The sequence below is a fragment of the Seriola dumerili genome, unplaced genomic scaffold, assembly GCF_002260705.1.
Source record: "Seriola dumerili isolate Sdu_G_001 unplaced genomic scaffold, Sdu_1.0 BDQW01000154.1, whole genome shotgun sequence".
Taxonomy (NCBI): domain Eukaryota; kingdom Metazoa; phylum Chordata; class Actinopteri; order Carangiformes; family Carangidae; genus Seriola; species Seriola dumerili.
The window spans coordinates 1-17,278 of NW_019174409.1; the positions used below are offsets into that span (position 1 = coordinate 1).

Here is a 17,278-nt window from a genome sequence, read left to right on the forward strand (position 1 = left end):
GAAGAACTGAGACCTGTCCGGGCTGACCCGAATACAGGCAGCTGGGAGGAGGAAGCAGGGAAGAGGGGAAGATGAGGAAGGAAGGAGTGCAGGGCAGAAATCAGGAAAACAACAATAGGAAAGGAGCAGTCAGAAAACAGTAGAAGTAAGAAAAAAAAGTGTGAAAGCAGGAAAAGAATAACAACCATGGGGGAAGAAAGAGGAAAAAATATCATAGAGATGAAAAAATATTAAAGAAAAAGCACAAAAAGAAAGAAATTGTGAGGGAGGCAGGAAAAGATGATGAGTAAAAAGACAGAAAAATCGCTCAAGACGCAAGAAGAAATTAAGAGAAAAATGCAAAGAGTAAAGCCAAATGAGAAAATCAACAAGTGAAACACAAATCAGTGACACTAAAATATCTGTCGACAACATGTCAAGCAGTTTAAGAAAAAGAGATTATTGTCAGAATTTGTACTCACACAGCATCAGGCAGAACGGTGTTAACTGCATCCTGTCTCAGCGACAACTGACTGATCTCTGCTCTTCCTCACTGACAAACCCCACCCTCACATACAGCACTTAGTCTGCTCGTGTGAAACACCTCAAGACTTCCTTCAGATTTCCTCTTAAGAAAAAACTAGATATGCACAAAAAAAGAGATCGTTCTGGTGTATGAAGCAATTTCCTGAGAAGCTGCAGTGGTTGACTAGAAAACAAACAGATGTATTTACACTTTCAGCAGACATGATCATTCATGTGTTTGTGGCCACCTGATGAATCTAAGCCCAGTTCTCCCTCTCTTTTAGCTCTGCTTTTGGTCTCCACCTGCTCCTGAGGGAAATCTCTTTAGCTGCTAAATTCTCCACTATGTTCAGCAGCTGCTTTCTGACTGTGTGTGTCTGCCATTTAGTGCTGAGCAGGTAGTGTATAGGGGGTTTATCAGAGCTTCTTCTTATCAGAGAGACCAAATCCTGCAAATGTTTGGATGGTGGGTCCAGGTGGGCGGGGCTTGGTGACTGCTTTGTTGTGACATCACAAAGTTCCAGAAGTCCTGACGGCTGGTTTTAAGGCTCAGTTTCTGAATACAGGCTGTGTGCATTTCTCTGTGGACTGAGGCTTTGATACTTTCACAGTATTAATATAGAAGCTAGACCTGATCTATAATCACACTACACATGGACACACACCTTTACACTGGAGGAGCTTTAAAGTGAAAAACCCAGCAAGTGCATGTGGCCATTTTTGTCTTTATTTGTTCATATATCCAGCTCCCTCTTCTTCCTACAGAAATCCTACAGACCTCAGATTGTTGTTTCAGTAACTTGAAATGAGTGTTAACTTATTGCATTGTATCAGGTGTTTATGTTGCTGTCCAATCTGATTGATCATAATCTCACTCTTCACCTCTGAAAACACCGGTAGGGTTTGGACATAGTGCAAAAAAATGCAGCGCCATCATTTATCCACCAGGGGGTGCTCTGGATCTGTTTCCAGGTCTATGACTAGGATTCTATGAAGGAAGTGCAGTGAGACTACAATTAAACAAACAAAGAGCTTTATTTGAGTTCATACCCAAGTGTCATGGACATACAAAAGAGAAGCTTAAAAAACATACACAAATGTCCATTTTTATCTAAAAAATATATAAAGATTTACCTCCAATCAGCAAGTAGTTATTTTAAATAAATGAACATCCCCAAATATCAAATATCAAATATCACATTACGATATGCATGAGAAAATAAATACATATATTTAATTTGTTTTTGTAGAAATGTGTAACAAGTGGGCAAGTTTATACTTCAGCAGGTAACATGCACTGACAGCTCCATATTAACTTCCTCTGCGTGTGTCCTTTAAGATCTTCCAGTGACAACCTGCTGAGTCATTTTCATATAAATATACATATATACACAATATATACAGTAGAATGCAATAGTGAAATAAGGTGCAGAAGGAAAATCCTTTCATTCACAGATGAAGCTCAGTGGCCAAATTGTCACATTAAAAGTTTGCAGATTTTCTCCGATGAAAGACCAAAAGTTGAAAGTGCAAAATGAGAAATTAGAATTTGTAATGTGACTGAGGCAAACTGAACCATCATCAGCTGCAGTTTACCTGTGCACACACCTGAGCTCTTGCATATAAAGGCATGAAGGATAGAAGAAGCTTATTCTCTAGATGGATCCAGAACTGAAACTTTTACTGCTGCGTGTTCTTTTCACTTGGCTCTTACTCTTCATTCACATCTGTCAGAGGAGCGTAGTGGCTATTAAACGATGGTGATAAAGGAACAGCTAAGGAGTGTCTTTTCTGAGACCTGGGGCGCATTGGAGCCGGCTGAGCGCTACAGAGGCTCATAGAACGACCAATACGACATGGATTTACTACTGAAGAAGAACTGGACAGCGCTTCAGCATCAAAAGAGGAAAAAGCCGGGCTGCTGTTAATACGAATGGGTTTCTGAATCGGTCGGGCAGATGCTGGGACACTGTTTTGCCTTTGGAGGCGAGGTCTTTGATGCTTGTTCTGGGGTTTGATGGCAGATCCAGGAGGGTTACTGATGCTTGAGTAACTTGGTGTTGGGTTGTGGTCACTGGGTGAGATGCTGGTCTCCGGACTGGAGCTGACAAGTGGCTCTTGGACCATCTGTGAGGATCTGGAGGGACTGCACACTAATGTTGGCTGGCTGTGCTGGCAAACAACCAGAGACTTCAAGTCGTTCTGTAGTTGGATGATGGTCTTGTTTTTCTCACAAAGCTCTGACTTGAGATGCTCTATGAAGTCGGCCCGCTCTCTCTGCACCAGGAGCAACTGATTTTCAGATGCACCGCTGACTGAGCTTTCCCCTGACTCCTGTCTGGTCATTGGGAGTTTCTCGGTGTCTGCTGTATGAAGATAAAGACAAACCAGCTGTTAGTAATGCTGATGTTTATTGGATCCTGTTTGTTTGGAAGTTCAGCCACAGGTCTTGTCTTGTTTCCACACACCAAATTAATTGCTGAAACCTGGGAATGTGCCAAAGTCACAAAGAAGTCGTCAGACAGGACAAGGCGTACGAGCAGTCAGGTAGTCGGACCAGTTTTAAAGGAGCTATTTATAAGTTTTGCTATTGCTACATAGCCAACATCAGCATTAACAGCTGTTTATTTACCAGTTTAGAAGAAAGGCTGTGAGTTCAGACGTTAAACGTTAAGTTTGTTTATGGCCTAAACCCCAATGTTAAAATGCCTTTGGCTCTTTGTCGAGGGAACCAGGGTGACGCTAACATCAGGTGTTAGTTTCCAAATCAGCGCGTGAAGTTTACAAACCACCTGGTAGTGATTTGTGGTCTGTGGTTTGTTCACTTGTTACAATGACTCATGGCTAACGGTTCCCTTCCTGAGAGATGTTGAACTACTTTGTTGAGCTTCCCAGGGCAGAGGTAAGTCTCAGTGTCAGTGACTTACCAGCTTTGTCACATCTCCTCCATAAGAAGAAAGCTAATCCACAGGCTAATGCAGTGATTGCAAACACAGTGGCCCCTGTGGCAGCGATCTCAGTGGTACAAGAGCAGGGCCTCATGCAGTCACCTGAAATGAGAATAAACATTTTGTTGATATAAAAACACGCATTCTAATATTTCATAAATACTATATACACCACAAGGAGAAAACATGACTAATCTGCTCAATCAGCTGCTGCAGGGAGGTTAAATGTGGCGCCACAGTGAGACGACCTGTGGATGGCACAGGGGACGCTGCATGTTTAAGGTCTCCTCCAGTGTAAAGGTCTGTGTCCATGTGTAGTGTGATTATAGATCAGCTCTAGCTTCTATATTAATACTGTGAAAGTATCAAAGCCTCAGTCCACAGAGAAATGCACACAGCCTGTATTCAGAAACTGAGCCTTAAAACCAGCCGTCAGGACTTCTGGAACTTTGTGATGTCACAACAAAGCAGTCACCAAGCCCCGCCCACCTGGACCCACCATCCAAACCTTGCAGGATTTGGTTTTTCTGAGTGTTTTTACTTGAAATCTGCTGTATTTTATTAGATCTCTTAGAGGAGATGAAAAACTACACCAAGATGTTTTTTGGTTCTTTAAAAACCACATATATCTCTTCTCATGGATCAATACGTCAGATAAAACACAGAAGAAGAAGAAAATATGGGACTTTTACAGTGTAAATGTGAATGTACTGTAGGTGTGCTGCTAAAGCTCCAGTTTACCTGGTGTGAGGATTTCCACATCCGCAGACCTGTTGAACTCCAGCTGGTGAGCCCTGCAGATGACCCTGTGATGGAAAAAGACAGATAAAGCTTTAGTGCAGTTAGTTCATGAATCATACTTTTATTGTTTTCTTGTGGAAGAGATTGTCTTGTGTTTGGTGAACTGCACTTTTATATAATTTTATTGTTGGAAAGTTTTCCCAGAGTGCAGTGCCAGAGTGATAAACTAAGTCTGAACCTGCTAGTGCCGGTTTGGAGAGTCACTCGTCGTCTCACGGTGTGACATCCACTCTCATCTTGATGTGTTTCTGGGTCTTCAGCGTCAAGGTCATTTCCCCGATCGTCCAGGAACATGATCTTGGGCTCTGGCAGCCAGCTCCGCGCCTCACACTGCAGGGTCACGCCTCCAATCTTGTGAGAAACCACTGAGAGTTTTGGCTCAGACATCGAAACTGTGAAAACAAGAATTACACGGGGTGTTACCTCTGAGTGTTTTCCATTCATTCCGTGCAGGTGGAAATCAGGAATGGCATCAGGAAAAGTAAATAATTAACCGGTTATGTATCACACCCAACCATAGTCATAGTCACACTCCTTTGGGTGGAGCCCGGCTTTGTTGCAGATTTAGCTTCATGTTATTTAATCAAAGATCAAAACAAAGAAAAACACCTGAGAGTGATACCAGATAAAACATACAGTGATACAGTGATTTTAAAAATAAGAGCTGCACATCCTTACATTTGAGAAACTGGATCCAAAGAAGATTTTAGTTTTTTTTTTAATAAATAATCAAAAGTATTTGCAAAAATGATCTAAAATCGTAGCCAATTATAATCTTCTGCTTCTACTCTTGGTGATCGTGTGGTCGGGCCTTGTAACGCCGTTACTCAGCATCGGTAATCTGATAAACCGAACCTGTTGAAACACTGGGACGAATCCTACGCAGCCAGATGAAGGATAACACTTTCTGTCTGGACGTTACCAGCATGTACGTGTTGTTGTGTCTGTGAGCGTGGTCGAGGTACACAGCAAGAAAAAGATGTTTTGGCTATTGCCTGAATGAATCAGACTAGGTCAGGCTCAGGCTTGAATGGATTGGTCCGGATCTGACTCTGGCCTGAATAGATTGGTCTGGATCTGACTCTGGCCTGAATAGATTGGTCTGGATCTGACTCTGGCCTGAATAGATTGGTCTGGATCTGACTCTGGCCTGAATAGATTGGACTGGTTCAGGTTCAGGCCTGAATGGATTGGTCTGGATCTGACTCAGACAGAAACAGGGAGGTTGTAGGTGACTATAAAGCAGCTGCAAAACCTTTATAAATATATAAATACACTTGACTGGACGTACCCACATTAAGCTCCACTGTTGTAATGTCTCGAGGGGCATTCTTCCAGAGCCTCATACACTTGTATCTCCCGGCGTCAGACAGCCGCACGTTGGAAACCCTTAACGAGATGTCTCCGTGTTTCAGGTTTTTCATGACGAGGCTGGTCCTGTACTCGAAGTCCGGATTCTTCATCTCGTGAGTCTCGCAGCCGTCCCGGTACAAGAAGATGACGTTCGGCTTCAGGTCCTCCTTAGACCACTCCACTGTCGGAAGGTCGCCACTGTCGGTGATGTTGAAAGTACAGGTAAGGGTGACATCTCTGCCAGCAAAGGCCAGGACCTTCTCCGGACCAAGCACTCTCTCTGGCGGATCATGCACTGAGGATTCACCTTTGAAAAAGACAAAATCTTAAATAAAACAAGACTGTGCATCATGTGCAGTGGACACTACCTCATATGACATTGTCACGGGTCAAAAAGGTTCTGAAAAGCTGCTCGAGAAAGGTGAAACATTTGATTTAAGCCCCTTTCACACCTGAAACACACAACATGCAATTCATCCATTGACTGGTGCGCTCGTCCTTTTCTCTGTGCATTTACGCATCATTTAACATTATTACAGAGTTAACTTTGCTGCCTTATTGGGACTGTTGGTGTGATGATTACAAACGTTTCTATCTATGTATCTATCAAAGTGGCAAGATCCAAGGGTAGTTGTATACTTACACAATGTGGCTAACTGTTAACTGTCTGCAACTCCGCACTGCGATAAAATACTAAAGGAGACACCTGAAGTGACTCAGTGCGTTAGTCTAAATACCAATCATTAGCGGGGGAGGCCCCAAATAATGACAGCGATACTACAGTAGCTGCCGGCTAAACACCGCTCTTCCAGTGAAGTAGGAAAATAAATCTCATCCAACTGGAACCATAAAACAAAGACAGCCCGAAGTTTCTCGAGCTTCACAGGACAAGAAGGTAAATACAGAACCCATAAAAAATGTCACTGTGTACTTGCCCATATTAACAGTATTATGGTTGCTCTGATGGAATACTGCTCTACCAATGGTGTTATGATGCACAGTGGATAGTAGGCCACGTGAGTTTAACGATTTCACAATGTCACAGTCCTTGAAAAACATCAGTTTTTCACAGGGAATGACAACAAACACACTCTGGTATGCTGCGGGTCGTCCCATGATGCACCTGGCTCCTCTCTCCTCCTCTCCCTCTCCATCTGTACACATTCATACAACATTAATACATATTAATACCCCTGTTTCTCTCTCCTGTCCCATCCTGTCGCTCTCTGCAGGTATTTCTGCCTCCGGAGCTGCAGAGTCTGGATCTGCGACTGTGAACCACCTACAGCTCCAGGTTTTCCCTGCCACAGTTGCCAAGCACTTAACCTGAGATAACATCTGTTATAATTTCCCCCTCTATGAACTAACTTGACTTGACTTGGTATGAACAGGCAAATCTTTGTCTTGGTGCCAAATATCTTCATTTGACGTCAATGTCTTAAAGAGCACAGTAGGGCGGGACCACTATCTATATTCCTACAGTAGTGATTGTCGTGGGACAGGTTTATACCAAGTGTTACAGGTGTCTGACAGTGAATATTTTCCTTCATAAGTTGTATTAGTGGTTTTTTAACATTTGTGACCGGCTCCAAGTTTTAGGTCTGACTCAAGAATCAAGTCGAGAGCAGAATTAATGAATTAATGAAATAATTCATGTTAATATCTAGTCATTCACACAATTTGTCTTATTAATCAACAACAAACCAATAACTGATCAATCATGACACTCACACAGATCTGAACAGCCCACATGTAACATCCCAGGACATATCTAACTATAGCATTTAAATAGATACGTACATTCAGCGTCACATAAACACAAATATAAACTAACACAACCCAACAAACCAAAATCTACATCCATGCACCTTGTAAACACCTGATTCAGCTCATGAATAAATAATATATAATATAATAGAAATAATAAGTAGTGAAGCTCTATCCTCAGCTCTTATCAAGTTTGAATCATGTTGATCATATAAAGGACAATGGAGAGTTAAAGGTATTTGCATTTGCACCTCATTAAAATACAATATTAATAACAGCGGTGGCGTTGTGGTGCCGCAGAGACGCTCTGGCCTAAAATCAGGAAACACGTTTGTTTGTAAGAAGCAACAAAAATTACATCATCATTATCATTTATATTTTTTTCTCCAATTCCAGCTGATGGCGAAAAAACAATTACACACACACACACACACACACACACACACACACACACACACACACACACACACACACACACACACAGCACACACTTAAACCCAGGCATGTCTCTTACGCACGTGCACCTTTTTTCTTTCTCTGATTACAGTAACAATGTACTTAGATATGAAACCGCGACGCAACTTCACTTCAGCACTGTGGCCTTTTGACAACGTGCTTCAAAACAAAATAATTTGACTTGTGAATAGTCACTGCTGCAGTAACACACTTGACCCAACCTCGTTGATAACTGGGTCACTCACACGGTTGTGGAGATGTATTTAAAATAAATAAATAAAATCTGTCACATACCTGTACAACACAGCAGGGCAGAAACCAGGAAAAGACGATCACACATCCCCAACACACAAAAAGTCAGATTTTCGCTGCCGTAAAAAAAACAAAAAACAAAATAAAATAAAATAAAAATAAATAAAAGTTATAAAAAGTAATATGAAGTAAGGGTTTCCAGAAAGTGCGGCTGTGCAGCCTGAAGCGGGTGTGTGCCGGCTCTCAGCGCCGCCTCACTGGCTGCACTCTCCCCATTCACAACAGGTTTACTCAGCTGTGACGTGACACGGGTAGGATACGTTCAAGAACACTGGGAAAAATCCCCCATGACCCATAAATCTTTCATTTTTTAATGCAAATTTCTTTAATCCATAAGAGTGCGTTTTAAAATAACAAACCATTATTTCCTGCTTTGATCATATAAATTGAAAAATATAGTTGATCTACCATTTCTAGAACTACAAATAGAAAAGCAACTACAGGGAGACTGTAACTACAGACAGTACTTTTACTGTAACGCTGTGCTCTTGTACTGGCGGCGTATTTTTTACCCTGTGGCACTTCAATAAATTATTATTATTATTATTTTTTTTAAAGATACATAAATTAAAAAGAACCCATTTCCAACGGAAAAGATCGCGTCATTACGTCTTACGCTCGGTTACGCTCGCTGTCTTCCTCCGACCCTCGGAGTGAAATCCGATCGGATCTTTAAGAGGCGGCCGCCATTTTGTTGCCGGAAAGCTAACGAAAACAAACGCACCCGCTGACGCCTGCGCAAATGCAACAGGAAAGAGAGAACGCGCCAACGCAGGTAAACAATAGCTACGTAGTCTGCTATTCACAACTCTGAATACTTTGATGAAAAAAACCTTTAGATATTTGTGATCGTGGAGCTTCGCGGACCAAAGGGATATAAATAATGGAGGAATGGAGAGAAAGTCCGACTTCTAGACCTTCTCAAAGGTAGGGATCTCCACCGCCGTGCTGGTTCTGCAGGTAACAAATGCTCGCAGATATTAATGAATTATAGTTATGTGCTTATGTTTAGCGCAAAACGAACTGAACATTTCAATTAAAGAGACTCTAACCGATCTGAGGAGGTACAGCCTGTCTATACTGACAAAGGTTTGAGCGTTCACTCCCTCAGAACCGTTTAGAACCTTATAATGGCACCGTGCTTGGGCCAGCGGGCGGTATGAGGTCATTTAGACGTATAATGCTTGCTTAATGCTTGCTAAAGTCAAGCTGCGATCATTTAATTACCAACATTCATTGTAAACGTCCTTCTGTTGTCAGTTTGTGATGCTGTGGCCTCCAACTTCCACCAAAGTCTGGGATTTTCTTTTCCCTCAAGTTTTCGATTTGTAATTTCTGAACCAGCCTTGAACGTAACATGCGGATTGTGACAGAAAGCTGTGCAAGGTGATTTCCGGGTCGTGTGCTTCACACAGCTGCTGTTGAAAGAGCAGTGGAAACCATCAAGAATTAAGTATGAGTCAATCTCTAATCTATGACCGGCTGTTCCTGTTGGGTTCCTGTGTGGTAAAATCTGGCCACACATCTGTAATCAGTCGCCAAACAAAACACTTCCTGCTATAGTTTGAATTGACTCCAGCTGAGAGATACTTAGATGTCACCCCCCCCACCATCCCTCTGTGCATCCTGAGTAGTTATAAAGTGGCATGTCCCACCCACTTTCAAACATGCATTGCACAACCTGTACTTGAAAACATTTAGATCAGATAGTTCTTAATTATTTCAGGCCAAAAGTTTTCTGTGTTTTTACATCTTTTTTTTTCTTTTTCAAAATAGCCAAATCTCATACTTAGGCCACATGCTTGTGTTTCCTCTGGCCCAGTGTATTCCCCGGTACCAAGGCACGAGTCTGGCCCATATACAGTATGACTGTCAGATGCTGCTTCCACAAATAAAAAATAACCTAAACTTAAAACCCCCGGAGGATAACAGCTGGAATCTGCCCAGATGTAAGACTGTATGGGCCAGAACAGTGTAGGGCTGCACCGTATCACGGAGGCCTCACTTGTGACCGGTGACTCATTGCTTCTCACATTTTTCACGGTGGCTTTGTTGTTTTCTGTTCTGTCTCACCTCCCTCACCTGACAGAGCCCAGGTAACCGCACGCTGTCGCCCCCTCCCAGTAGAAACCAGTCCATCCAGTTGAGGGCACAAGTCCCTTCATGTTATGCTTTCTTTATCACAACCTCATCCAGTCAACAATAACACAACTCTCACAGCAGCAACTTCTCTGTGAAAATATAACAATTCTATAATCAATACCTCAGGTCTGTATGATACACAGGCTGATATCCAGTAACAGGAAGTGTTTTTATTCATCCTGAAACTAAAACCCAAGCTGATAAATGATGTATGATTTATTCAGTTGTAGTTTGTGTGACAATGACCAACTTCTTGTTACTTTATCTACTATATTTGGGTTATTTATGAATTGTGTGTTGGATTTTCCTGCACAAGTCGCCACCTGGTGTCAGTTGCTAAACATTACACCTGATGCACATCAAGTGTAGAGGCACCTGGAGACATGAGACTGTGTCCTGACAGCTGCTTCATCCAGATGTTTGCTTCGTCTCTGCTCATAAGTCTTCTTCATGTGCTGTCTGCAGTTAACTGCCTCATCCTCTGTTAGTGTCTCGTATTTTTCTGTGTCAAGTCATGAAGACGCAGAAAACATTGGAGCATGTTGTGTTATTCTATCATAACAGGCTGCAACAAACTTTATTATCAATACATCTGACAATTAATTTCTTTAATAAATGGTAAATAAACACACATTCCCAAAGCTCAACATATTCAGATGAATTATTTTGTCCGAGCAAGAGTCAAAATCAAAACTGTTGAGTTTACTCTCATTGAAAACTGTGAAAAGTGGCAAATATTCACATTTGTGAAGCTGCAACCAGTAATTTATTCTTAAAAATGACTAAAAATGAATTATTTAATATCAACATTTTTGCCAATTAAATTCCTGCTGGAGTCGACATGCATTTAGAAAAATGTCTCACTTCAACCACAAGAGGGCACAACACTGACTGACTACTCTTCACACCATTCACTTTATACAACAATCTAATTATTTAAATTTACATGCAAATAAAGTGGGAGACTAAATGTCTCTTTATTTTACCCTTAATGAGGTTGGAACCTCAAATATATCTTTTTATGGATCAACACTTCAAATAAAACACAGGAGAAGTGTAAAACATATAAATACAGTCGATGCAAATCAATGATAAATGTGGTCAAACACACTGACGATATAAAACCTGAAACCTTGACAAACTTTGTATGTAATCTACATGTGGAATGATTTCACTTCATTCATTTCAGTAGTTTTGGTCGAAGAAAATCTATGTATCACCATCTGTCGCCATCAGTGCAGGAGATGAAAGAGTCTCTGGAGCGATGTGACTCACTCACACTGAAAACAGGAAAGCTTCACACCCTTGGTGCAGGAAGTCAAATAGAACGATGCGACAAACTCATGTTTCAAAAGTCCCTGCAAGGATCATCTGACAGAAAGTTTAGCTGAGAGTTTAGTTTGGTCTGAAAATACTTCCACCTCTGTGTCAATCAGCTACTTGAAACAGACAGGACATCATGTTTGGCTTGACTTTCAAAACCATTTTTAGTGGTGAACATGAACTGAATCACTCCTATCATGCGCATTAGACTTTATATTATAAGGATTGACATTGTCACTTTTGTGTTATTAATTTATGCACTGTATTTGCATGTATTTCAACAGTTGAAGCTTGTTATTTAAACCTTTTATACAAAGCTGTGAAGCTGTTAGAACAGTTAAAGCAGCCGTGAAAGCTCTTATAACAATTAGTATGAAATAGCTACCACACTACATCACCTACCTGCACACATACTGTATGCACACATACTACATATCTATATAAGTCATTATGCAATGACATGTGCACACTGTACTCTCAGTCTATGCACATCAAGCCACTATTGTAAACAGGGTAATTTATTATTCATAAAGGGTTCTTATATGCAGTGCAGTATGTGTAGTTGTAACAATCGGACTTATAGTAGTTTTCTTGCTCATTGCTGCATCTCCATCTGTTTGTGCAGTTAACGGACACGTTCAACACATTTAATTCTGCATAGAATGAATGTACTGCTGTAATTAGCACTGTCACAATGTCAGATTTTCACTACATTATAACTGAGGCCAAAAGAAAGTTACATACGCTGTGGACTGAAAACCACAGACTGACTCCAGCTTCTACTCACAGGTCTTTGTTCAGGATGTTTCACATCGACGCTTCCTCCTTTTTCTCAGTTGTGAACGCGACGCTCAACTTGTCACATAGTTTTTCAGAAGAGAAACTTACCGTTCGCCATGTTTTACAGGTAAGAACTGCTTTTTAAAGTAAAACATTTGTGTTAAATGTTGGGTACATCATTATTTCATAATCTTAAACATGTGAAAGTTTTGACTGTTTAAACTTGTAGATAATTTCATGCATTTAAAAACAAACGATTTATGTTGTTTAGGCATTTTACCATTATTGTCTAAATACACTGGACTTGAATTGTTATTTATGCCTTAAAGTCAGTTCAGACATGTTGTACAACCTTTCCCTGTATCATCTGTCAGAGTTTTCAAGATTTTACTACTTAGATGAATAATAGACTTGAAGGATAAACTACCTGGAATAATCTAATTGTAAAATGTTCTCTTAGATTATGATATAGATATGATTATATATGTCAGGAAAGTTGTGTATAGTTGTCCAATTGTTGGGATTTTACCCATTTTTACTGAGTGGAGGGAGCTCAGAATGTGAGCAAACTTTCATATTTGAGATTACAGGAAGTTGCTGTGGTTTACTTAGGCGTCGTTTACCCATGTGATGATGACTGAGACAACAACTCAGAAGCTTCCTAGAAGTGAAGACGTATATTAGATTTATGCAATTTTTATGAGAATGTTTTTCAAATCTAACAGCTAAGGGGGTAGGATGTGTGTGTGAGAAAAACCCATGGATGAGGCCGGAGTGCAGAGATGCACATGGACATGGCTGAGGTGAAAAAGAAAGAACAAAGGAAGTAGTGTCACCTGAGGAGGGCGGTTCCTTTCCAGGCAGGAGTGCTTGGATTATTATTAAGTCTGGTATTTAGTCCCCACTTTTTATACTGGGGACTTCTTGATACTAAGCCTTATTTATTGATGTATTGATGTATTGATCTATTGATTTTTAATTCTCAGAAACTCAAGATTCTGCATCAAGTGATGGACCCCAGCGCTGGACTGTCTTTCATTCCCATCAGTATTTCACTTTTACATCACAGTATCAGTGATTTGCTTTTATATCTCAGAATCATTCTTCTAATACATTCTCATGGAGGTAATTTCCAAGCAAAACTTTTCCTGAATGCAAATAGATTTATACATTCAGATGTAGAGTTTCAGCTGAGTGAACTGAGGCCTAAAGCCATCCAGACGACGACAGTACGCACTCCAGCAGTGATTTGTGTTTGTTTTACAGCTTTTGACGGGTCACAACAGATTAGATGAATGAGACACCAGCTATGAGACAGGAGAACACAGGGAAAATGATGATGAAAGCATTTATTTAATTTAATATTTTAATAGGCATTAGAAATAGGAATTGTAAAAAGAATTGATAAATGAATGATTAATCCATCAATAAATACTTTACTCATTAAGTAAACCATTTATAAAAGCATTTATTCATTCATTGAATAAATAATAGAATTTAAAAATGGGTATACATCCATAGATTCACTCTTCAATTTCCATTTCCTTTTTCCAGCTGCTTTTCCTATTAGCTAATTGATTAGCGTAGTCATTTAGCCTCTCTGTGACCAATCACAATTGGCCATGGGATGTAGCAAGCTCTCTGATTGGTTTGAGAGTTAACCAGTGGGTTTTCCTGTGACATTCCCTCTGTTGATTTGTTAACTTAAACCACAAGAAGAAACTACGGAAGCCCTCAAAGGCAAGTGAAAGGCAAGGGTTTTTTTTTTTTTGTATAAACAATATTTTTTGGAGAGAAAGGAAAAATTTTTTGCTCTTTTGCTCTTTCTTTCAGGCCTTGTTTATACAGAGGAAAGAAAGCTTGATACACAGATATTATGTGTGTGAACAGATTGAAAATCCGTGTGTAAACGTCTCAAACAAACAAGTTTTGAGACAAACTTTCTGCCAGTCTGAATGAAAATCCACTTGTGTCACTCAGGTGCTTTCAGAAACATGTGATCGCCTGCTGGTGATGACATTTTTGTTTTAAAAGTAAGAGCACGCAGTCTTCTCTGAGCTTTTTTCTTTTTTAAACTTGCCTTTCAGGGCTTCTCTGAGATACAGAAATCCACAAGACTTTTCCAACTGCAGACAGTGATCGGTGCTACACAATCTTACACAAAGATTATGATGGTTCTCCTCCTGATTGATTATTTGTCACTTTCAAAATTGAAAAGTTCGATGTGATGACATGAATTAAAGCTGTTTTTTTTGTTCGTTCTTTTTCCTTGCAGCTCAGTCAGAGTTGATTTGTTCACATCAACCAATTGTAGCCTTGGCTGGTGATGATGTCATTCTACCATGTCGCCTTGAACCTGCCATCAGTGCCAGGACAGTAGAGTGGACTAAACCTGGTTTGGACCCAAAATACATCCATATTCACGAAAAGGGACTGGAGCATTGGATTCAAAATCCTTCTTATAATTTCCGAACACGAGTGTTTGTGGATGAACTGGAACAAGGAAACGTCTCCATGAAAATCTTCAGTGTGAAACTGTCTGATGAAGGAAAATACAGATGTTACATTCACTCAGTTCAGGAAGAAGCTTTCATCCATCTCAGTGTTGGTGAGTCAGACTCTGTGTTGATCGACTGAACTGAACTAACACAAACACAATTTGATACTTAAAGTTACAAAGTGACCTCAAAGTGACCAAAACCTCCTCTCTTATCTCCAGGTTCAGTCTCGTCACTTGTCATAAAGGTTACTGCAAATACAAGTAGAACACTGGTGTTACAGTGTGAGTCTAAAGGCTGGTATCCAGAGCCTGAGCTGTTGTGGCTGGACGGTGAGGGAAAGCTGCTCTCTGCTGGACCTACAGAGACAGTCAGAGGTCCTGATGACCTCTATACTGTCAGCAGTGGAGTGACTGTGGAGAAGAGACACAGCAACAGCTTCACCTGTAGAGTCCAACAGAAGATCATCAACCAGACCAGAGAGACACAGATTCATGTTCCAGGTAGAAATCTTTCAGACTGTCCTGTAAAAAACGAGCCCACAGGTCGTTCGTGCGAAAGGTTATTATGACCCATAGTTAGGTTTTGTTGCTATGTGAATTCCAGTGGCTGTAGTGATGATGACAGGAGCAAAGGGGAAAGTGCCGTGACGTAGCATGAAGAGAGACAAAGTCCACGTCAAGAGGAGGTGGCGGTGGATGGATGAATATGATACAGGAGATCGGTGTTCGATTCCCATGTGAAACCAGTAGTTTATATTGTTTCTATTACCCATGACTGTGTGTTGTCATTATTGTAACCATGACAACAAAGATTTTCTGATGTTGAGGAAGTACTTATTTAACCCAAATCACGATCTTTTCTCAAACCTAACCAAATAGTTTTTGTGCCTAAACCTAATCAAGGCATGACCTGTTATTATAGTAACCACGGCAACGTTCGGTAGGCCGCTCTCGGTACAGTTGTTTTTTAATATGGTAACCATGACAACTGATATCCGGAACGCCTGTCGCTGTAGGGGCACTATTTCAGGAGACACTCCTATGGGTCGTATTAGAGCGTTGAAAAGGTTGTTCAGGTTGGAGGAGTTGTTGACATGTTTATAAAAACCTTTACACTGACTTTGTCTTACTGAAATAGATTTCTATATAAACACCATGCTGCTCTGTTCTATCGTTTCAGGTGGTTTCATCAAGGACCCAGTTGAAGATTATCCTTGTGATTATTGGGATTTTTATGCTTGGGATCCCTTTTATTCTTTTACTGGTTGTATTTTTGCTGTGCCGTCAATGTAGCTCCAAAATATCTACATCTGATGAAGAAGGACAATCAACACAACTATCTGAACCCACTACAGAGGATTTGACCAGATAATCACCAAATAGAAGAGGCAGAGTTTGTACTGTGCAGCAACAATAAACATTTTCTCTAGTTTCTTTATAACATTTGTGAGCAAATTAGATGTATAATTTGTAAGTCATCTGATTGTAAATATAGTGATCAGGGTTCACATCAAACTAACAGGATGTTGAAGAAACTACAGCTACTGTGAAACTATGAACTGTAGTAAACTCTGGAAAACNATTTTCTCTAGTTTCTTTATAACATTTGTGAGCAAATTAGATGTATAATTTGTAAGTCATCTGATTGTAAATATAGTGATCAGGGTTCACATCAAACTAACAGGATGTTGAACAAACTACAGCCTTTGTGAAACTATGAACTGTAGTAAACTCTGGAAAACACCTTGTATCTGTGAACAACAACAATGTCCCCAAATGAAATGTCTGTGGTTGAATCTTCCTGCAGAACTCATGTGATCACCAGCAAGACCTTGTCACATCACACTTGTATTTATTAGAGGAGTAAATTACAAACCACTTTACTGATTCAAATCATTTTGTTCAGTTCAAAGTTCAAAGACAGGTGGTCACTGATAATCAATCATATTTGTATTCAAATGCATTTCAGTTTGTACAACAGTAAGTGAACGCGTCATTGTTCTTACAGCAGCAACCAACGGCACTGATTCAGTCTTCAGTGTTATTCTTTATTTGGATCCCCATTTTCTTCTTCTACAGCGGGGTCCACATAAAATCATTCATTCACAAACAGCACATAAACAAACTGTGGTCGTCCTGTGTGGTTCATGTGTGGAGACAGGACACACAGAGAGTTAGTGCTCAAACACGTCCACTAGAGGTCCCTGTTTCTCTAAAGATAAAAATGCAAACATTTCATTGTGTCAGAACAAAACATGCTGACTGTTGTTTTTAAATGTCATGATTCAAGTTTTCCTGTTTTTGAATGAACATTTTGATGAAACATATACAATTATACTGCATTTGATCATATTATAAATTATTTTTACATCATTCATTTGTCCAGTTCTAT

At 40.3% G+C, this 17,278-nt stretch overlaps 1 protein-coding gene across 1 annotated transcript; it reads left to right on the forward strand.

The window, feature by feature from the left end:
• Window positions 1-12,478: 12,478 nt before the first annotated feature.
• LOC111226298 (butyrophilin subfamily 1 member A1-like) lies at window positions 12,479-16,250 on the forward strand. Its single transcript, XM_022751367.1, has 5 exons — window positions 12,479-12,513; window positions 13,373-13,433; window positions 14,662-14,994; window positions 15,106-15,387; window positions 16,180-16,250. Exons 2-5 carry the CDS (start codon window positions 13,397-13,399, stop codon window positions 16,248-16,250), a joined length of 723 nt encoding a protein of 240 aa, XP_022607088.1. The 5' UTR covers window positions 12,479-12,513; window positions 13,373-13,396.
• Window positions 16,251-17,278: the final 1,028 nt, after the last annotated feature.

Bases quoted from the DNA above. Each gene is read 5' to 3' on its own strand.
- LOC111226298 (XM_022751367.1), top strand. From the start codon at position 13,397: ATGGACCCCAGCGCTGGACTGTCTTTCATTCCCATCA. The intron at 13,434-14,661 runs GTATTTCACTTT...TTTTCCTTGCAG, and splicing joins ACTGTCTTTCATTCCCATCA to CTCAGTCAGAGTTGATTTGT. The intron at 15,388-16,179 runs GTAGAAATCTTT...CCGTCAATGTAG, and splicing joins GACACAGATTCATGTTCCAG to CTCCAAAATATCTACATCTG.